The 17157-nt window shown below is 37.2% G+C and overlaps 1 protein-coding gene across 7 annotated transcripts in view; it reads left to right on the top strand.

Annotated features, from left to right (window-relative positions):
- Positions 1-17157, top strand: part of ZNF385D (zinc finger protein 385D) — an 860299-nt gene that overhangs the window by 765062 nt on the left and 78080 nt on the right. For all 7 annotated transcript variants that reach the window (XM_054691913.1, XM_054691926.1, XM_054691922.1 and 4 more), the window contains one exon: positions 15520-15682. In XM_054691913.1, the coding sequence (XP_054547888.1) occupies positions 15520-15682 (163 nt within the window). The remainder of the gene's footprint in view (positions 1-15519; positions 15683-17157) is intronic.

Raw genomic sequence — 17157 nt, 5'->3', positions numbered from 1 at the left:
AGAAATCTGGGTATGATGTAGAAAGAAAAGGTGATTTGAATCTATCAAGATCTGTGGGGCTTCTCTGGTGGCCTAGGGGTTAAGTCTCAGGTCTCTCACCACTATGACCTGAGTTTGATGCCTGGCCAGGTTGCTGACCCACATGGCAGCAGACCTCTCCTGTCTCACCCACTGCTGCCCTCAGCAGTGTATTTCAGTGGATCCACCTGTTCTGTTCCCCACTCTGTCTCTGGTGAATCCTCTCACCCCCGCATTTCTGGCCTAACCCTGGTTTTTCTGTACAAAAAACGGGGAAAAATATCTGTGGTAAGGTGATAAGCATAGCCACTACAAGCCAACTACAAGAAGGCTGTAGTTCAACTGTGTTCTAAAGATGAGAAGTTTCTTCTATGAGTCCCTGATATTTTGCCCCAGAAACACAAGAATATCATAAATATTATACTTTTTAGCTTCTGTGGTAGATGATAGAGGGACATAGAAGAAAGAACAAAATCTGCTCTATTAGAAAGGTACTTCATTTTTATCTTCTTTCCCTTTTCTGAATCTGTTTTTCATTTTGCCATATATCTGCACTGAAGACAGAAATATTTGAAAAATTCTTCATGGTATGATGGAAGAATTAAGAACTTTGCCTACAGGAAAACCTGGTTTGTAATGTTTCCTCTGTGACTTATGCTTTATGGATTCCAGGCAAGTCACTTAAATATTGAGACCCTCAGTTTCCACATCTGTGAAAGGATTACTATAAAATCTAATTTTGAAGGAAACTATATATTTTACATAAAGTTCTAGTAGTACATAGAATATATTACTTGGCCAATATTTGGTAGCTGTTATGTTTAGTTGAGTAGTTCCGTGAAACTAACTCACCTTAAAAATCTATGGAAAAGATACATATTTATTTTAATTCTGAGCTACTGTAGCAAATAGACCCTGAACTACAGAGATGTAAGAGTCATGGAAGCTTATTTTTCTCTTGTGTCATCTTTCTACAGGGAGCATTTCTGGTTGTCAGGCAGCTCTGTTCCATGTGGTTTTGGTGTTTTAGGAAGTCATGGTTACACCAAACATTGGGGATATCAGAGATGAGAGGGTGGCCAATTTATATGCTAATCTAGGGAGGAAAGCCTAAAATTAATATTACTATGGATAATTACCATTGGACTCTTATCTTCCTTACCTAGCAATTTACAAGCAACTCCAAAATCATTTTACTCAGTAGTCTGGTGACAACCTTTCGTGCCATTGATATATTGTAAGGATGGGGAAAAAATGTCATACTGGAGGTGAAATGATTTATGATGGAGGTCATCTTACAGATGTAAACCAAAAAGTCTTAAAATGCAGAAACATTGAAGATAATTTGCAAGTGAATAAAATAACAGTAAAAGATGTGATCACTTTTTTATATAATAATATATAGTTATCCTTTAACAAATAGAAATTGAACACCTATGAAGTACCTACTGTTAGAAAAAAAAAAAAACCTGGGAATCTGAAAGAATTAATACTATTATTTATTCATAGGTTATTCCATATTATTTCTTCTCTTTATTTAAACTTTGGGATTTTCTCCATCGTGAATTTTGTGGGGAAAAAAATAAAAGTATTTAATGTGTTATTATTAAAAAATCTTAACTCATTTTTGTGCTTTTATAAATGATAGAATCAAAATGCAGGTCTGTTTCCAGATACCCACTTAAAATATGGAAACATACAAGAATTAAATAACAGTGCTCAGTTCAGAATGCTCGTGTCAGTTGGATGAGGTTTGCGTCTGGAAACCATCTGAATTGGCAACTCCATGAACAAGACTTCAGATCCTTTATTTATTCCAGATCTTTCCAAATTCCATTTTTAAAATTAATTGATTAAACATTAAAATGTCCTGTCCTATATCACAGTTACCAATAATATACATTTACAAAATCCAGTTGATGCTTCCTTGTTCTTTTACCTCAAACCGGCAGTCAATGGTGATAATCATTTCCTTCTGGAAATTCTTACCTCTTTTGTTTTCCATGATATCAGATTCTTTATGTTTTTATCCAGTTTCCATTTCTATGTCTTTTTATCTCCTTTTTCTTGATTCACTGCATTCAGTGTCTAAGTACTGGAATACTGAACAACATAAATATTTGGCAAATGCCATAAATGGATAAATAAATATTTAAATAATTCTAATCTTTTTTAAAAAAAGATTTATTTAGTTATGTATACAAGAACTGGGGTACAGGTCAGAGGTACGGGAGGTAAGAGGACTCACCAGAGACAGAGCCGGAAGCAGAACAGGCAGGCTGACCGAAATACACTGCTGAGGGGAGCAGCAGGCAAGGCAGGAGAGGTCTGTGCGCCATGTGGGCAGCTCCCTGGTTGGCCGGGGATCAAACTCATGCTGTAGAGGCTGCGGACAAGTTCACGGTGCTGTGCTCAACCCCTTGCACCACCAGGGAGGCCAAATAATTCTAATCTTTAACCCAAACTGATAGCTCCAGTTTCAGGAATGGAAGCCTGATCATCAAAGGAACCTTCTGGAACCCTCCCCTTAAGTTTGTCTGTAGGACTTGCCCTGCAAAGGTGAAAACACAACTTTGAATAAACAGTCTCAAAGAACAAGGCTCACATGCTCTTATTGAAAAATGAATTTTGGAATAATTTTGTAAACTTCATGCTTGATTTTTTTTTTCTTGGTTCTCATACAGCTTGAATCACTGAATCATTCTTGAAGTTCTTTTGTTGTTTTAACACATTAAATTAGCTCATTACAGCTGAATATGGAGTGGAAAATAGCATCTGTTTACACTGTAATAATATAAAAATTACTTACCAGTAACAGAATAAAGAACAATTTGCAAAAGCTAATCATATTTGTGCACTTGTCTGCAAAAAGTAAATTGTTAATATATGCCCAAGGGGGGAAATCACTTGCTGGCTTAAGCCATAGAAGCTGTGATATTAACAAGCTTCACTGAGACAACTTCTGTACTTAATATTGGCTCAAGAATGTCCCAACTTCTATGAAAACATAAATGTTTATTAATTTTTGTTAACTTCCTTTGACCCTGGTCAATTTAAACAATTTAGTTTCTGCTACTATCACCAAAAATCTGGTATTCTAGAAATTTTTTAATATTTGCAAAGTCAAAAATTTGTTAATTCTTACTTAGAGAAAAATTTTGACTGATTTTAATGCTAATCACAAATTCTATTGAAAAATAACATGTCACATGCAGTCCCTATTTTGACACTCTGCCCTACAGCGTTGAACTAATGATGTAAAAATTGAAAATTAATACTTGAAAACAGTGAAAAAATACAGACTTGAATCCTAGTTTTAATAATTTCACTGAGTCACAGCTTTTTTATTTCTTCACAAGTAGAAACCAGAGAGTGTTTACATTTTATAATTATTGAGACTTTTTTTTAACTCTTTTTTAAAAAGATTTATTTATTGATGCATACAAGAACTGGGGTACAGGAAAGAGGTACAGGGGATGAGAGGATTCATCAGAGACAGGGTGGGGAACAGAACAGGCAGATCTATTGAAATACCCTGCTGAGGGAAGCAGCGGGTGAGTCAGGAGAGGTCTGCTGTTCCATGTAGGTTGCTCCCTGGCTGGGTGGGGATCAAACTCGTGCTGCAGAGGTTGCGGATAGCTTCACCAGGGAGGCCCAATTATTGAGACTTTAAATGTTATGTTTATACCAGTAAACAGTTTAGTCATACAAAGTTTAATCTTGCTTACTATGCAAGACTTAGTTGATCAGGGGGATTTCTTGTATAAACCTCTGGAAATCATAAGCAAAACTTAAACTATTTCTAAGATCTTCCCCAAAAGTACTGACTACCCCAAACCCTCAATACATTCTTCTGTAGCTTGCTACAATTTGTATATCCTAAATTACACTTCCTCTGCTATTACTGAATAAATTAATCTTTTGACATTAGATAGATAGATAGATAGATAGATAGATAGATAGATAGATAATACATTTATAATTCTTTTAGAAAGATATAATCTACAGAATAGACACCTTTTCCTTTGGTCATTGTGGAGAGAGGCAGATGGCATATTTGAAAGTAAAATTAAGGATTCTCACCCCTCTATTTATCAGGGGAATAGAAAGTATTCTAAATGAAGTTAATCTTTCAATTCTCTTTTACTAGGTGTCAGGATAAAACTATTCAATGAATACAGTCTTAATTCAGACATGTTAATAATATTCATTAGGAACACATTTCTCTAAATTCAGTCAGTCCTTGATTAGCACTCCCATCCTGCCCTCTTGCTTCTGACCTACCCTTTAATAAGTTTCCTGTAAATGGAAAATTCCATTAATTACAATTTTAACTTACAGAGAACTACCTACTGCCAGTTTAGAAGCAAAGTCACTGTAGTCTTGAAGAGCTGGACTTGACCAGTCCTAGTTTTGCTGCTCTAGTGATAGAATTTTCATGTGGATGAATCTGGACTCCAGAATCCAAATGCTGAGATGTGAAATTCTATATAGCAGAGAGAAATGTGTCCTTTTTTCCTAGCTAACTTACTTTGGTACAAGGATGAAAAGGGAATGATTCACTCTGTGGCTGACACTTGAAGATTTTAAGCGCTTTGAAAGATGACTTTTTTAAAAACTAAATGAAGTATACTTTAGCTCAAAGAAGAATTTGGAAATATGTTATCCCATACACTGTCAGTTGGAGTCTTAGTTCATTCATTCAAATGTTACAGTTGATTAAGGATTGTGTTTCAGTGGTTAAACAGGAAAAAATCTTTTATTTGCTTTTCAAATGGCACTTCCCAGTGGCTGCAGTTCGCCATCTGTTGCTGATAACTCCCAATTTAGCTACAGCCTAGACTTCATCTCCAGTCTCCAGACCACATGGTTCTGCAGAGCCCTACATAGGCTTAAATGTTTTCAAAACTCATCAAACTCAGCATATCCCAACCTGACTCATGCTTTTCTCCCGAACACTTGAACCTCTTTGAATACTAATAATTGTAGAAAATGGGGCCCACAGTCATGTGCTCACAAGAAGCACAAACCCGTGATGCATCATTGAGACCAGCCCTCAAAATTCCTCATCAGATTTTGGTATTTTTAGTTTGCATATTAATCTAATGTATGTGCTTTCCCCTGCTCTACTTTCATTGTCATCAGATTCTTAGACGCAGCTATCTCTTACTAGAACCACAGCAATAATGCTGCTACCCTCAGCTCCTTCCCTTCTCTTGCATCTCTCCTTCCCAGCCAACTTCTCCTCTCCTGCTTGAATGAGCTCATCAAGTGCAAGAACATGTTTCTGTCTATCTAAAAACCATCGAGCATCCTTCCATTTGATCAGAGAGTGAGAACGTGATCCTGAACTCATCTACAAGACTCTGAGTCAAGAGCTAACTCCTGCCCAATGAGACTTCCTGATAACTGAAGCCATCACATTTGGGGGCATGGAATATAAGCACAACATCTCATAACATCCCATGCTTTGCTTCATGCATCATCATTTATTTATTAGAAGTGATTTGGAAAGAATTGAAAGACTCTCAGATTAGATAGATGCTAATGATAGTATCTAAAGCATAGGTGTGAGATAGACTGTGAGTGAAATTATATGAATTAATGAGCAGAGAAATCAGTGATAATTTCTCATTGATGAGTTTGATATCTATGCACTCTGTGGTCTCATGTCTCTGCAAGGTGATCTGTTGTGAGGTCACATTATAGTATTTTTTTCCCATTGTGCACCTTCTTTTAGATTAGAAAAGTAGCTACAAGTGTGACCCTAGAGTTAGACAGACTTGAGTACAAGCCCTGTTTTGCCTTTACTATTTCAGGATATACTATTTTTTTATACCCTGAACTGTAATTTAGGATATACTGATAGACTATCTATTCATCTATAAAATGATTGTGATTATAATTTATTCATAGTTCTTTCTTAGCAATGAGTAGGAATATTCATACACAAAGTCGTTGGCATACTACCTGGCCCAGATAGACATTCTGTCATATCCTCACATAAGCATCACTGAGTAAGGGGACAGTGAGTTTCCCTTAATGTGTTTATTGCACTCTGAACTCCAAGCATCACCCTGAAAATACCCTATGGCCAAAATTCTGCCAAAGGCCACTGAATGCTCTTGGGGGCTGCTGTGTTTGGGGGGGGGTGGCTTTCTCTACATAGCCAACTCTTGGAATGGGAGCTCTTTGTTGTTAACAAAATTCGTCTACACCATGGTCAGTGAAGAAACAATAGTTTTTTACTCAATGGGAAGAAATTTTGTTCTAACAAGAAATCAGGTATTTATACATGTCCAGATAACTTTGACTTTGAGTGCAATGTCTTTGCATCTTCCCAGCTTCCCTTCCCCTAAAAGTTAGTCCTTGGCCAAAGCCATTTTTTTTTCTGCAACTTTGGTTATGTGAAAGTTGAAAGCAATAACATCAGCAATAAATACTTATTTTCTGTCCACCAAGTATTTTCCTAAGTCCAGGAAAAGATCATTATCTGAGAAACTGGTTGATTTCCCCAGATTTTTCCCATAAAATGTCTTACTTTAGACCTCTGCGGTCAATGGGGTGTCCTAATGTAGGATCAGTTCAGCTAAGCTGCTCTTATTTTAAAGCTCTTTATTTTCCTAAAACCACAGTTTCCACAAAATATAGTTCACAATTTTCATTCATTTTCTGAGTTCTAGCCTAGGCACAAAATTGATTTATACAAATGATCTCTAGCCGTCCTTTGTGTTGACCCCAAATTGGCATTTATTCTCATTATTAAGCCCCCATTCTCTCCTAAGGAGCCTTTAGTCCTTTGGTAAATTTGATTATTTTTTCCCCACTGAATTGGGTAAAGACTTTGCCAATTTCTGCAATTTTTGCTATCTCTTCCTTCTGGCTTTCTAAATGTTCTTTATGTAACCCAGAATTTAACCCATTTGCATTGGGGCTTGCAAATGGTCTTCCTATTTTTTTAAATCTATTTATTTTTGCCTATGATATTTTTATAGAGAAGATTTATAAATACAGTTTAGTTTGTCAGTCTGAATTGTCTTCCCCTCCATCCCTATGGCCAATGACAGCATCTAACCACAGTTTAATGTGACCTTGTGAATGAATGAACAACAAAAGAATGAGTGTACTAAAGGAAATTGGTGAATTCTGTAAGAGTCTAAATTCTTGAAATTATTTATGGTCCCATTGTCTACCTTTTTCCCATATGCCCAACGTGTTTCAGAAATTTGATTTTTCATCAGACAAAATATCTGGCTCCAATAGAAGCTATTAGTTTGGACTAGATGAGTCTCACTAACAATTGTATATTTCAGAGATTATCTTTGGGTCAAGCTCATGAAAAGAACAATTGGACCTATTCTCAAATTTATGAATTAGAGATTAGGAAGGCTACAACACTATGAAGGAAACTCTTCCTTGATTTAGGAAGATCATTTTCTCCTAATGGAAGGTGTTCTTCTTCAGCTAATATAGGGTATACATTATTATGTGGACTTGCATGGAAGAAAATGGGCCAATGATGTCACAATTAATTTCTGTTGTTTTAGAGCATAAAAATATCTCCATTTGAATATTTAAAAGTGGTGTTAACAGAGAAATCACATGGTCTGAGTACTGAAAAACTGTATATGCATGTTTAAAAACTTTGGTCTTTTAGATAACTCTTAAAATGCAGAGTCATCACTGGAATTATTCATTGCATTTCTCAATTAAAAAAACTTATTTGTTATTCATCAACATTTTAAAAAGTGAAACAATCTACATGTTATTCCATTGCTACATCCCATGCAAAGAGTGTTCCCATAAATAGCACAGTTTGCAGTTGATGATAAGCTTCATCCTGGAGAAAAAAATAATAGTTTGTGTTTGTGCCAGATGCTTTTCCAGCATTAAGTGCCATAAAAATTCCCTGAAGTGTGTTCAACAGAGAAGGCAAAGTGCCGTGGCAGAGAATGAAGTTGAACTCTGTTCACATACAAAATCCACCGAGACACCATATGCATATTTTCATTTTAAAATTAAAATGTGAAATTAATTCAACATGCATTTAATAGACACCTATTTAGACATCTATACTAGATTTTAGGGATGGGATGATGAGTAATATCAGGTCTTTCTCTGTTGAGGGAAGAAGCAGACATTTACCCTTTTGTGACAATGGCATAGGGGCTATCAGGCAGTCAGACCAAAGACTACACAGAGACTACACGCGTGGTAGTTAGGTGGATCTGCCAGGCAGGTAAAGGTACTCTTGGCCGAGGTAACTTGTCCTACAAAGAACTGAAAGTGATTTTTCTTGTGGTATTTTCCTTAAGAAAATAAAAGGGAAGGGCCTCCCCGGTGGCGCAGCTGTTGAGCGCTGGGTTGCAAAGCTGCCCGCAGCCTCTGCGGCGCCGGTTCGATCCCAGGCTGCTCCCCGGCCACCGGAGGAGGGTCCCACATGGCACGCAGACCTCTCCTGCCGCCCGCTGCTCCCCTCAGCAGTGTACTTCGGTCCTTCTGCCTGCTCTGCTCCCCGCTCTGGCTCTGGTGAATTCTCTCACCCTCCCGTGCTTCTGGCTGTACCCAGTGCATGTATAAACAAAACAAACAAACAAACAAATAAATAAATAAAATAAAACATGCCTCTATTAAAAAAAAATTAAAAAAGAAAAAAGGAAAAAAATAAATAAATAAAAAAGAAAATAAAAGGGAAGGCTGCCCCTCATTTATCTGCCCCGCAGGTATAGATATTATTCTTGTAAAGAGCAGATATTGTGACAAGGGTGTGTGTGTGGGGGGGGAGCTGGATGGGGGTTGTGGCAAGCAGGTATGTTGACTAGAGGAGGAAGTTGGGGCTTCCTTTGATGAATCACACACATCATGATAGGAAATGTTTATTTTCTTTTGTCTGCTACTGTTATTAAAACTTATGACAACCTGATTTTCAAGCATGATAATTAGATTCAACATTCCTAATTTCCATAGACACCACTTTCAGATGGTGCATAGTGATCACATATTGAGCTCAGTGTTAGGGCACGGGCTTTGGGAAGGGATATTGTAGGCTAGTTGAGGGTTCAACAAGGTGGTTTTCCTGATTTCTATCAGTTCCATCTGCTAAATTTTTGTGATCATATCATTAGAGTTAAAACTCATTTGAAGTCGCTGACATATAAATCGCTCCCCAAAAGACTAAGCAAGGTTAGCCCTCGCTAAATGTCCCTTTTAGCTCTGTCAGCCTGTGTTTCCCTGCTTCCAGAGACTGCTGTTCTATGGGGCCCCTGGTTAGGACCCCTCCATCAGAGTTCAGGGAGACAGCTGTTTGGATTCCAGGTATATAGAATTGGTGGTTTCACAACAGGAGCCTGGCAAAAACTCTCCAATTAACTTCTCTCTCTGTAAGTACCCTCTACTCTGTCATTCACATTAGATACTTGAAAACATTAAACAATTAATGGTTAAAAATCATGACGTTTGTAGATGAGTTGAGAGGCTTTGAAAAGATAAATGAGTCCATCCAGACTGTTTTTTCAGAACCACAGAACTTAATTTTTTTCAGTGAATAGCGATAGTGTATAAAAATCACTCTACTCTTGTATTATCTTTCTCCTCCCCCCGTATTTTTCTATTTCTGTAGTTGCTACTGTTCATTTCTGTATCAAAGAGTACAGAAGACAGGAACACATTTAAAATAAAGAATCAATCACTTGAGCTCAGGAAGAACACGCTTAATTGAATTGTGTTTTTCTTACTTTGGAACATAATGCAAGAGAATTTTCATTTTTATTCATAATGTAGTCATCCTCTTACATGTTGACTACCCAATCACACATTAAAATAAATTACAAATATCCTTTATGGGGCATATAACTAAGGAATAAAAATAGATCATGCCATGTACTCTGTTATATAAGAGAACTAGAAAGGTACATGCAGTAAGGAAAATGTGTAACCAATGAACTATTTTATCTTTAATTTCTCCTTCAAAAATGTTAAATGGAATAACAGGCACTCTCTTGGATTGCCAGACTGTTTTTATTTGCCTGCTTGTTGTGGATTTCCCTCAATAAATAAGCCTTAAGTACATAAGGAAAGAGCCTACACATGATTAATGCCATATCAGTTTAATGCAAATAAAATAGAAAAGTAGATACTTTATACAGTTGAGTTTTGAGAGTTGTGACACACAGCTTGACTTTCATTTATATTTTCATTAGAAAATGAGGATTTTCCCAGTCCACACAAAATGGATCATAGCAAAATATTCAGTACAGAGGTAAAAATAATGAGGTCAGAAGGTCATGCTGGAACAATAATTAGCTTGGAAAGGTAAATCTGGAAAGAGAAAAAGACTTGGAAAGTTCCTATACAGAGTTTCAGCATCATAAGGAGATTTCCAAGATCAATTTGCTTTCTTGGATAGATGTTACAAAGACATATGTAATGAGTTATTTTCTTACCTGTTTTTATGAATTATTCTTTAGGAACTTTTGATGATTTTCTTGTATAAAATACATTGCTCACATTTAGACATATATAAATGTTCAATCTTCAAAAGATTATACATTAATCAAAAAAAAAAAAACCCAGTATTTTGGCTACTTATACAAAAAGAGGCCATCTTTGGAGAAATTTCACTAATGTTTGAGGTGAGTGTTTTTGAAACTTATTGTATATCAGAATCACTTGGAGAGCTTGTAAAACCTGGATTGCTGAGCTGCATCTCCATAATTTCTGATTCAAGAGTTCTGGGATAGAGGTTGATTATTTGCATTTATAACAAGCTCCCAGCTGTTGCTGCTGCTGCTGTTACTTGTCAGGAATTACTTTGAGTTCTGATGCTTTATATGAATGCTGACTGAAGGTGAGATTTGATAATAAAATAATTAAAAGTATTAAGTACTTAGAAAGCCTCTATTGATGTATACAAGTGGTACTGAAAACATTCAAGTAACCACTGACCAATCAGGGTGCACACTGTCCTGGGTCCACATGGTAGATCTGAGTACATGCCTCAAAATTAGATGTAAGTGATCACATGCAACATACAAGCTGCTATAGAAAGAGAGAGCAAAAGTTAAACTTTTTTCCAGGAGTAATTTTTTAATAGTTCTCAAAATATAAATCTAAAATCAATGTTCTAGAGTTTGGGAAACTATATCATGTGTTATTTCATTATTTTTTATCACCAAAACAGTAAACTAAAATTTTAAAAATACGATATCTTAAAAAAAAAAGCAAAGAATTCCTCTGGTCCATATGTCATTTCACCTTCCCCAAAAAGATTGTTGGCTTCCTTAATAACTTTTTGTTTTTCCTGCATTACATTTTAATATGATGATAGTCTGTTTTAATAAAAATTGAATATACTATCAAATTACTTTATATCACATACTAACACCATTCTGTACTTTTGAAATCATATGTTCATGAGAATTAATTGCATATGATAACCAGATATGTATGATTACTATAAAGTTCCTAGTTTTAAAAAACATTAAGTCACTGTATAAGAGACCTAGAATAAAAATATACATGGCATTGGTGCTAATGGAATATGTTTGAACATTTCAATTCTAGTGAGTTTTACAAGGTAATGGTGATTTTTAAAGAAGTCTTTTACTTAGTTAAATGAAATAAATTAAACGTATGCCTGTGTTTCAAAAGTATGAAATCTGTTCCCCAAAAGTAGTCATTGAACAATTATTTTTATCTTCTTTGGAACTTTATTTTGCATTTAAGCTGGAAGCCATTTTGAAATAGGAAGGTTAAAATTTGAAGACTGAAAATTTTGATTCCTGATGACTCGGGTGTGGCAATGCCATTTACAAAGTCATCACTTTGTTCTAAGGAGTGTGTGTGCACATCTTTAGTGCCATCCCTTGCCTCTGGGAGATACTTATTCAATTTCATGGGATCATGTTATTTCAAGGTGGATAGTAATGGGTTTTATTACAGAATAGTATTCCATTTATTATTTAAAAGTAAGTGGTTTAAACCTAATTCTTATTGTTCTGCTCATATGTATATATCCCACAGCCACTAAATCTGTTTTATTTTAAAATACAGAATTCTGAAATGTGCTGCATTTTAGAAATAGTAGAGTTATGAAGTAGCACATGCGTTTAACCTTGAAAGCACAGTTGTGAAAAGTAACTGCTTATGTCTGATGATTCCCAGACTTCTGGAAATGACCTGGTTTAGAGACTGGCTAATAAATAGGAGACAGCATCACAGGGGATGTGGTGTACTGTGTTACATCCTGCCCCTCTACCCAAAGGAGAAGCAGGTGAGGCCCAAAGAGACAGCTTGGGTCAATTGTTGCTTTTTAAAAACCTCCCAGACTTTATATACATTTTAGCTTTGTCTACAGCCACAGGAATAATAGACGTGGCTGAATAATCTATCCAGTTCCATAGGAGTCAGGAGATCTGGCGTCTTCCTTTACGCAAGATAGATACCTGTATACAACACACCTATATTAAGGTAGACTGAGAGTTAGAGGATCAATACACATAGGCTAGGAAAACATTATTCGTATCTCCCAAGAGCAGGCCAATAAATTTGACAAACATTCAATTAAGGTACATGGCAAAACAGATTGGAAAGATTCAGAAAGGTTATTTATTGACAATAAGCTCCCAACTTTTATGTTCATTTGCACCCCTCCAACGAACCTATACCAGGCACCAGCAGGATCACAACGATGCTTTAGTTCTAATCTCCCTCTGTGTGCCATCATTTTTCCCTGATCCTACATGTTTGGGTTTCTCCTTACCATTTTGGACCTTGATGTCCTTAGATTTTGTTTTAAATTTGTAGAGGTTTAGTGTCTTTTTTAAAAACAGATATATTTTTTTAAAGATTTATTTATTTATGCATATAAGAGCTGGGGTGCAAGTTAAAGGTACGGGTGAGTGGGGTTTGAGTTGATTCGCAAGAAACAGAGTGGGGGGCCTTCCCTGGTGGCACAGCGCTTGAGCGCTTGGTTGCAAAGCTGCCCGCCACTTCTGCAGCGCCACTTCAATCCCCGGCCACTGGCGAGGGTCCCCCATGGCGCGCAGACCTCTTCTACTGCGCCCGCTGCTCCCCTCAGCAGTGTATTTCTTCGTCAGTCTGCCTGTTCTGTTCCCCGCTCTGGCTCTGGTGAATTCTCCACCCTCCCGCGCTTCTGACTATACCCAGTGCTTGTATAAATAAATAAATAAATCTTAAAAAAAAAAAAGAAGAAAGAAACAGAGTGGGGAGCAGAACTGGCAGATCTACTGAAATACACTGCTGAGGGGAGCAGCGGACAAGACAGGAGAGGTCTACTGCGCCATGTGGGTCAGCTCCCTGGCTGGGGATTGAACTTGTGCTGTAGTAGCTGCAGATAGCTTCATAGTACTAAAACTTAACACTTTGCACCACAAAGGAGGCTCCCCCAAAGCAGATAATTTTTTAAAATAATAGAGTATTATCATCAATGTGCATCAGAACTATTATTCAATGAACAAGTGAGTATGTATTTTTGTTATTCTGTTTTGTTTTGTTTTTTAATGTATCAACACACAGACACCCAGCAAGTACTGTCCATGTTTTCATTGCTTTCTCCTCATAACTCCCTGAGCCTTTTCTCTTGTCGGAAGCTCTGTCTTAGCTGAACCTGTACAGAGTATTTTGGGGGAGTATGTACTTTCTTAATTTGTGTGGTTTTTTGGAGTAGATTCCTTAATATCCAAAATAGTGACACTCACCCAATCCAATGATATACTGAAGAAATGTTTTATGTGATTTGAAGTATCACTGAAAATGCAGATTTTCTGGGAACCTTAACATGTATATTTTGTATGTATTTGTGGAGATATCACTGTTAATCTAAACCCTGTCTTTTAGTATTAATTATATATAAAACATTCGCTTCTATACCACATTCACTTCTGTCAGCAAGAATCAAGGAACTTTGCTTTCAGGGAAAATATGTAACCAGCTGCCTAGACAATATAACCAACTGCATTGTGGATTTATTGAATATAACATATTGCCAGAAAAAGATATGACCAAAGAAACGACTTGATTTGTTAAAAAGGAGACCTAGACAGGTAACAGAAAAGGACCACAGCTCTATCCATCAAATAAACATACTCCATGTAGAATCCAATGAACCTAGTCTATGAATGGTTCTTCAATTAAATATAGCAAACCTTAACTTCATATTTTGACTCATACTATGTCTTTTGATGTTATGTGTTGTTGGAAAACTTGTAACTGATGCATGAGTGTCCTTTCTGTTCAGACTGTTTCTAATACTTAATATCCTTGTCCAGTGTTCTTTCAATAAGGGTACCTAATCCTTTGAAGATACTTAACAGAATGATGCAAATGAAGGTCCAAGTTATTTCTCTATTTATGAAAAGATATACAGCAACACCTATCACCATTGCCGTGCTGCAGAGGATAACATGCTTATTATTTTTCTGGCTAAATGTAACACTAAGTGTGAACAAGCCTTGGGGAATGATGGGTAGTCTAATAGGCATAGTCCTCTGCTGAGATTTCTTCTTTGTGAGGTAGCATTTTTAAAGGTTTCAAGTTAGTAAACTTTGTGGTCTAAGAAGCTCCCTTCTTACATACATCTAAGCCACAAAGACTTTTCCCCCCTGATAAATAAATATGGATAAATATAGATTTCTTTAAGATGATTTCCATCTCAATTAATGAATCTCTCCAACATCCCCCACCCTCCCAAATAGTGTCAAGAGAAACTTGGGATATGTTACTGTTTTGTTTTATTTTGTTTTTTAAATCTCACAAGGCACAGGCAAAAAAAAAAACCACACACCTGTATTGGCCCCATTAGTTAGCCAATCACATGAAAATGAATCAGGGCATGAAAGAGCCTCATATTGAAATAATGCCAGTACCTCCAATTTCTCAGACTACCCTCTGTAGGAAGCAAAGAGAAAGAAAGAATCAGAAAATTGCTTAGCTTCCATATGCTCCATTTGGACTCAGGTAGTACATTTGCTTTTGAACTCTCAAGCTTCAATCTGTCTCCAGGGTGCCTACTTCCCTTGTTAGAGGTGAACTTTTCCTTGTAGACACCTGTTGGGGGCTGTATTAATAAGACACATTGTTGAAAGAGAAAACACATTTCCTGAGCCGAGAAGGTGAGAGACACTCTTTTCTAGGGCTCTTGTTAATCTTCAGGAGCCCAGCATCTTCTGTGGCAGAACAAAGGCAATACAGGTGTAAATTCTTATTTTTTCCCACTCCACAAAGAAAACATTGTTGATGCGTTAGTGTTTGGTTATATTTCTTTGAAGAGAAGCAACAGAATATTCTGTCCAGAATTTTTAGTACTTGATTCCCATTGCTTTCCAGCATCATTCTAAAGTAGCCCCCCCCCCCGTTTGGCCACGGCCAGAATTGGCTTGAATGGTACCTATTATTGAAAGGGAGTCTGTATTTGTGGTAATACAGAGAATGCCAGTTTAGAAATGAGCCTGATTGCATGGTTCATTTTGTTCTCCTTTGTAGAGCCAGGCTGCGGCCCACTACAAAGGCACGAAACATGCCAAGAAGCTCAAAGCACTGGAAGCCATGAAAAATAAGCAGAAATCTGTAACTGCCAAGGAGAGCGCCAAGACTACCTTCACTTCCATCACTACCAATACCATCAATACCAGCTCTGACAAAACAGGTTAAGCGATGATCTTTGTTGTTGTCCTTGTTGTCAGCATTGTCATTATTGTTTGGGGCTCCTTCCCTTGTCTAATCCCCTGTCTGTGTCCGTATGTCCCTACCACATCAATTCATGCTTGATCCATCTTTCTGTACAATGGTAATTGTGCCCCCTCATTTTTCCGATCCCTATAAGAGATTAAGATAATCATTAGTCATCTTGCAGATTTTGCGCTGAAGACAGCCCTGACCTTGGCTGTTGTAGAGAACACGAGAGTCATAAAGACAGGTGAAGTCACATCCCCAGTATCCCCTTTTGAGAAGTGAACCTTTCATTGTATCTTGTTTGCATCTTGTATGCAGCACCTTAGCCTGTAACTGCCGGGCAGATTTGATTTAACTGTGAGTACCTAGCAAAGTATGCCACATGAATCGAGAAGGCCCCAATATGGGCATTATTACTGACAGCCTTTATTCTCATAAATCCCAAACATTGCGTTCTTTTAAGTAGTGGCTGTGTGATTCTGGGCTTGTTACGGCTGGGTAACCTTCCTTCCGCATATACAGGTAAGTGTTATTGATACCAATTATTCTTTTTAACAGAGTCTTCACAGTGAAATAATGGCCTCAGAAGGGCCCCTGGGGATAGTTCCTGCAAACAACCCATTTATTCACAACAGAGGAAGCCAGTGGGAATTCCCTAAGCTGGATTTTTAAAATATAAGACCCCTGGCCCTCAAATTTACATAAAAAGTCCCTTGCGATGCACAGGTAGACACTAGTACCTGTAGTTGTTTTTCTGATAAATGGCAATGTTTAGGAAGGTTGGGTTCATCATCGATAGCAATGTCTTAACTAGAAGAGAATCTTCTGATTGTGGCTGTTGAAAATATAAAATGCTAAAGTGAACAAATGGAGCAAATGAAAACAAATTTATTGTATGTGGTAGTGTCCGTTAGGTATATGCTCCTCAAAGAAGCTAGGAAGAGGCTTGTTCCTTTGGGCACCTCTAAGGGATGATGATGTTCTCAAAGTCTCATGTCCTTTACTCAGGTATGTTTGGTAGATACATTATGCCCTCTCCCTGAGAATCCTGCGCGCTCTCTGAGGCTGAGACCATCTGTCATCCTGCCCCCAGGCTCTTATTTAGCGTGGTGTAGATGCTGAAGACAATGGCTATGGGATACATTTTCTCTCATGCCTTCAGATCTCTGATTTATGTAACTTTTTGCCACAACATACTCAATAGAAAGAAAGAAGTGCGTGTCATGTTCACTGCTTTGGTATCCAGAGCTAGAACTGGATTATGCTGTCTTGTTAATTTAAATGTAAAACCTTACAGGGGAAGCATTAATCCTTTTTCTGTTAATTAAAAATTCACTGCCTCATTTCGGGGGCTATACAGGAATGATCAGTGATGAGGCAAATGAGTGTAATTTCCGTTCCCAGAACTCTTCAGTTTGGGGCACAAACTGAGATACCTTAAGCCACATT

Source organism: Talpa occidentalis, unplaced genomic scaffold (genome assembly GCF_014898055.3).
Source record: "Talpa occidentalis isolate TD23 unplaced genomic scaffold, MPIMG_talOcc4v2.1 talOcc4.10, whole genome shotgun sequence".
NCBI lineage: Eukaryota > Metazoa > Chordata > Mammalia > Eulipotyphla > Talpidae > Talpa > Talpa occidentalis.
The sequence above is the reverse complement of the archived record's forward strand: the minus strand, read 5'-3'. Positions and strand labels throughout refer to the sequence as shown.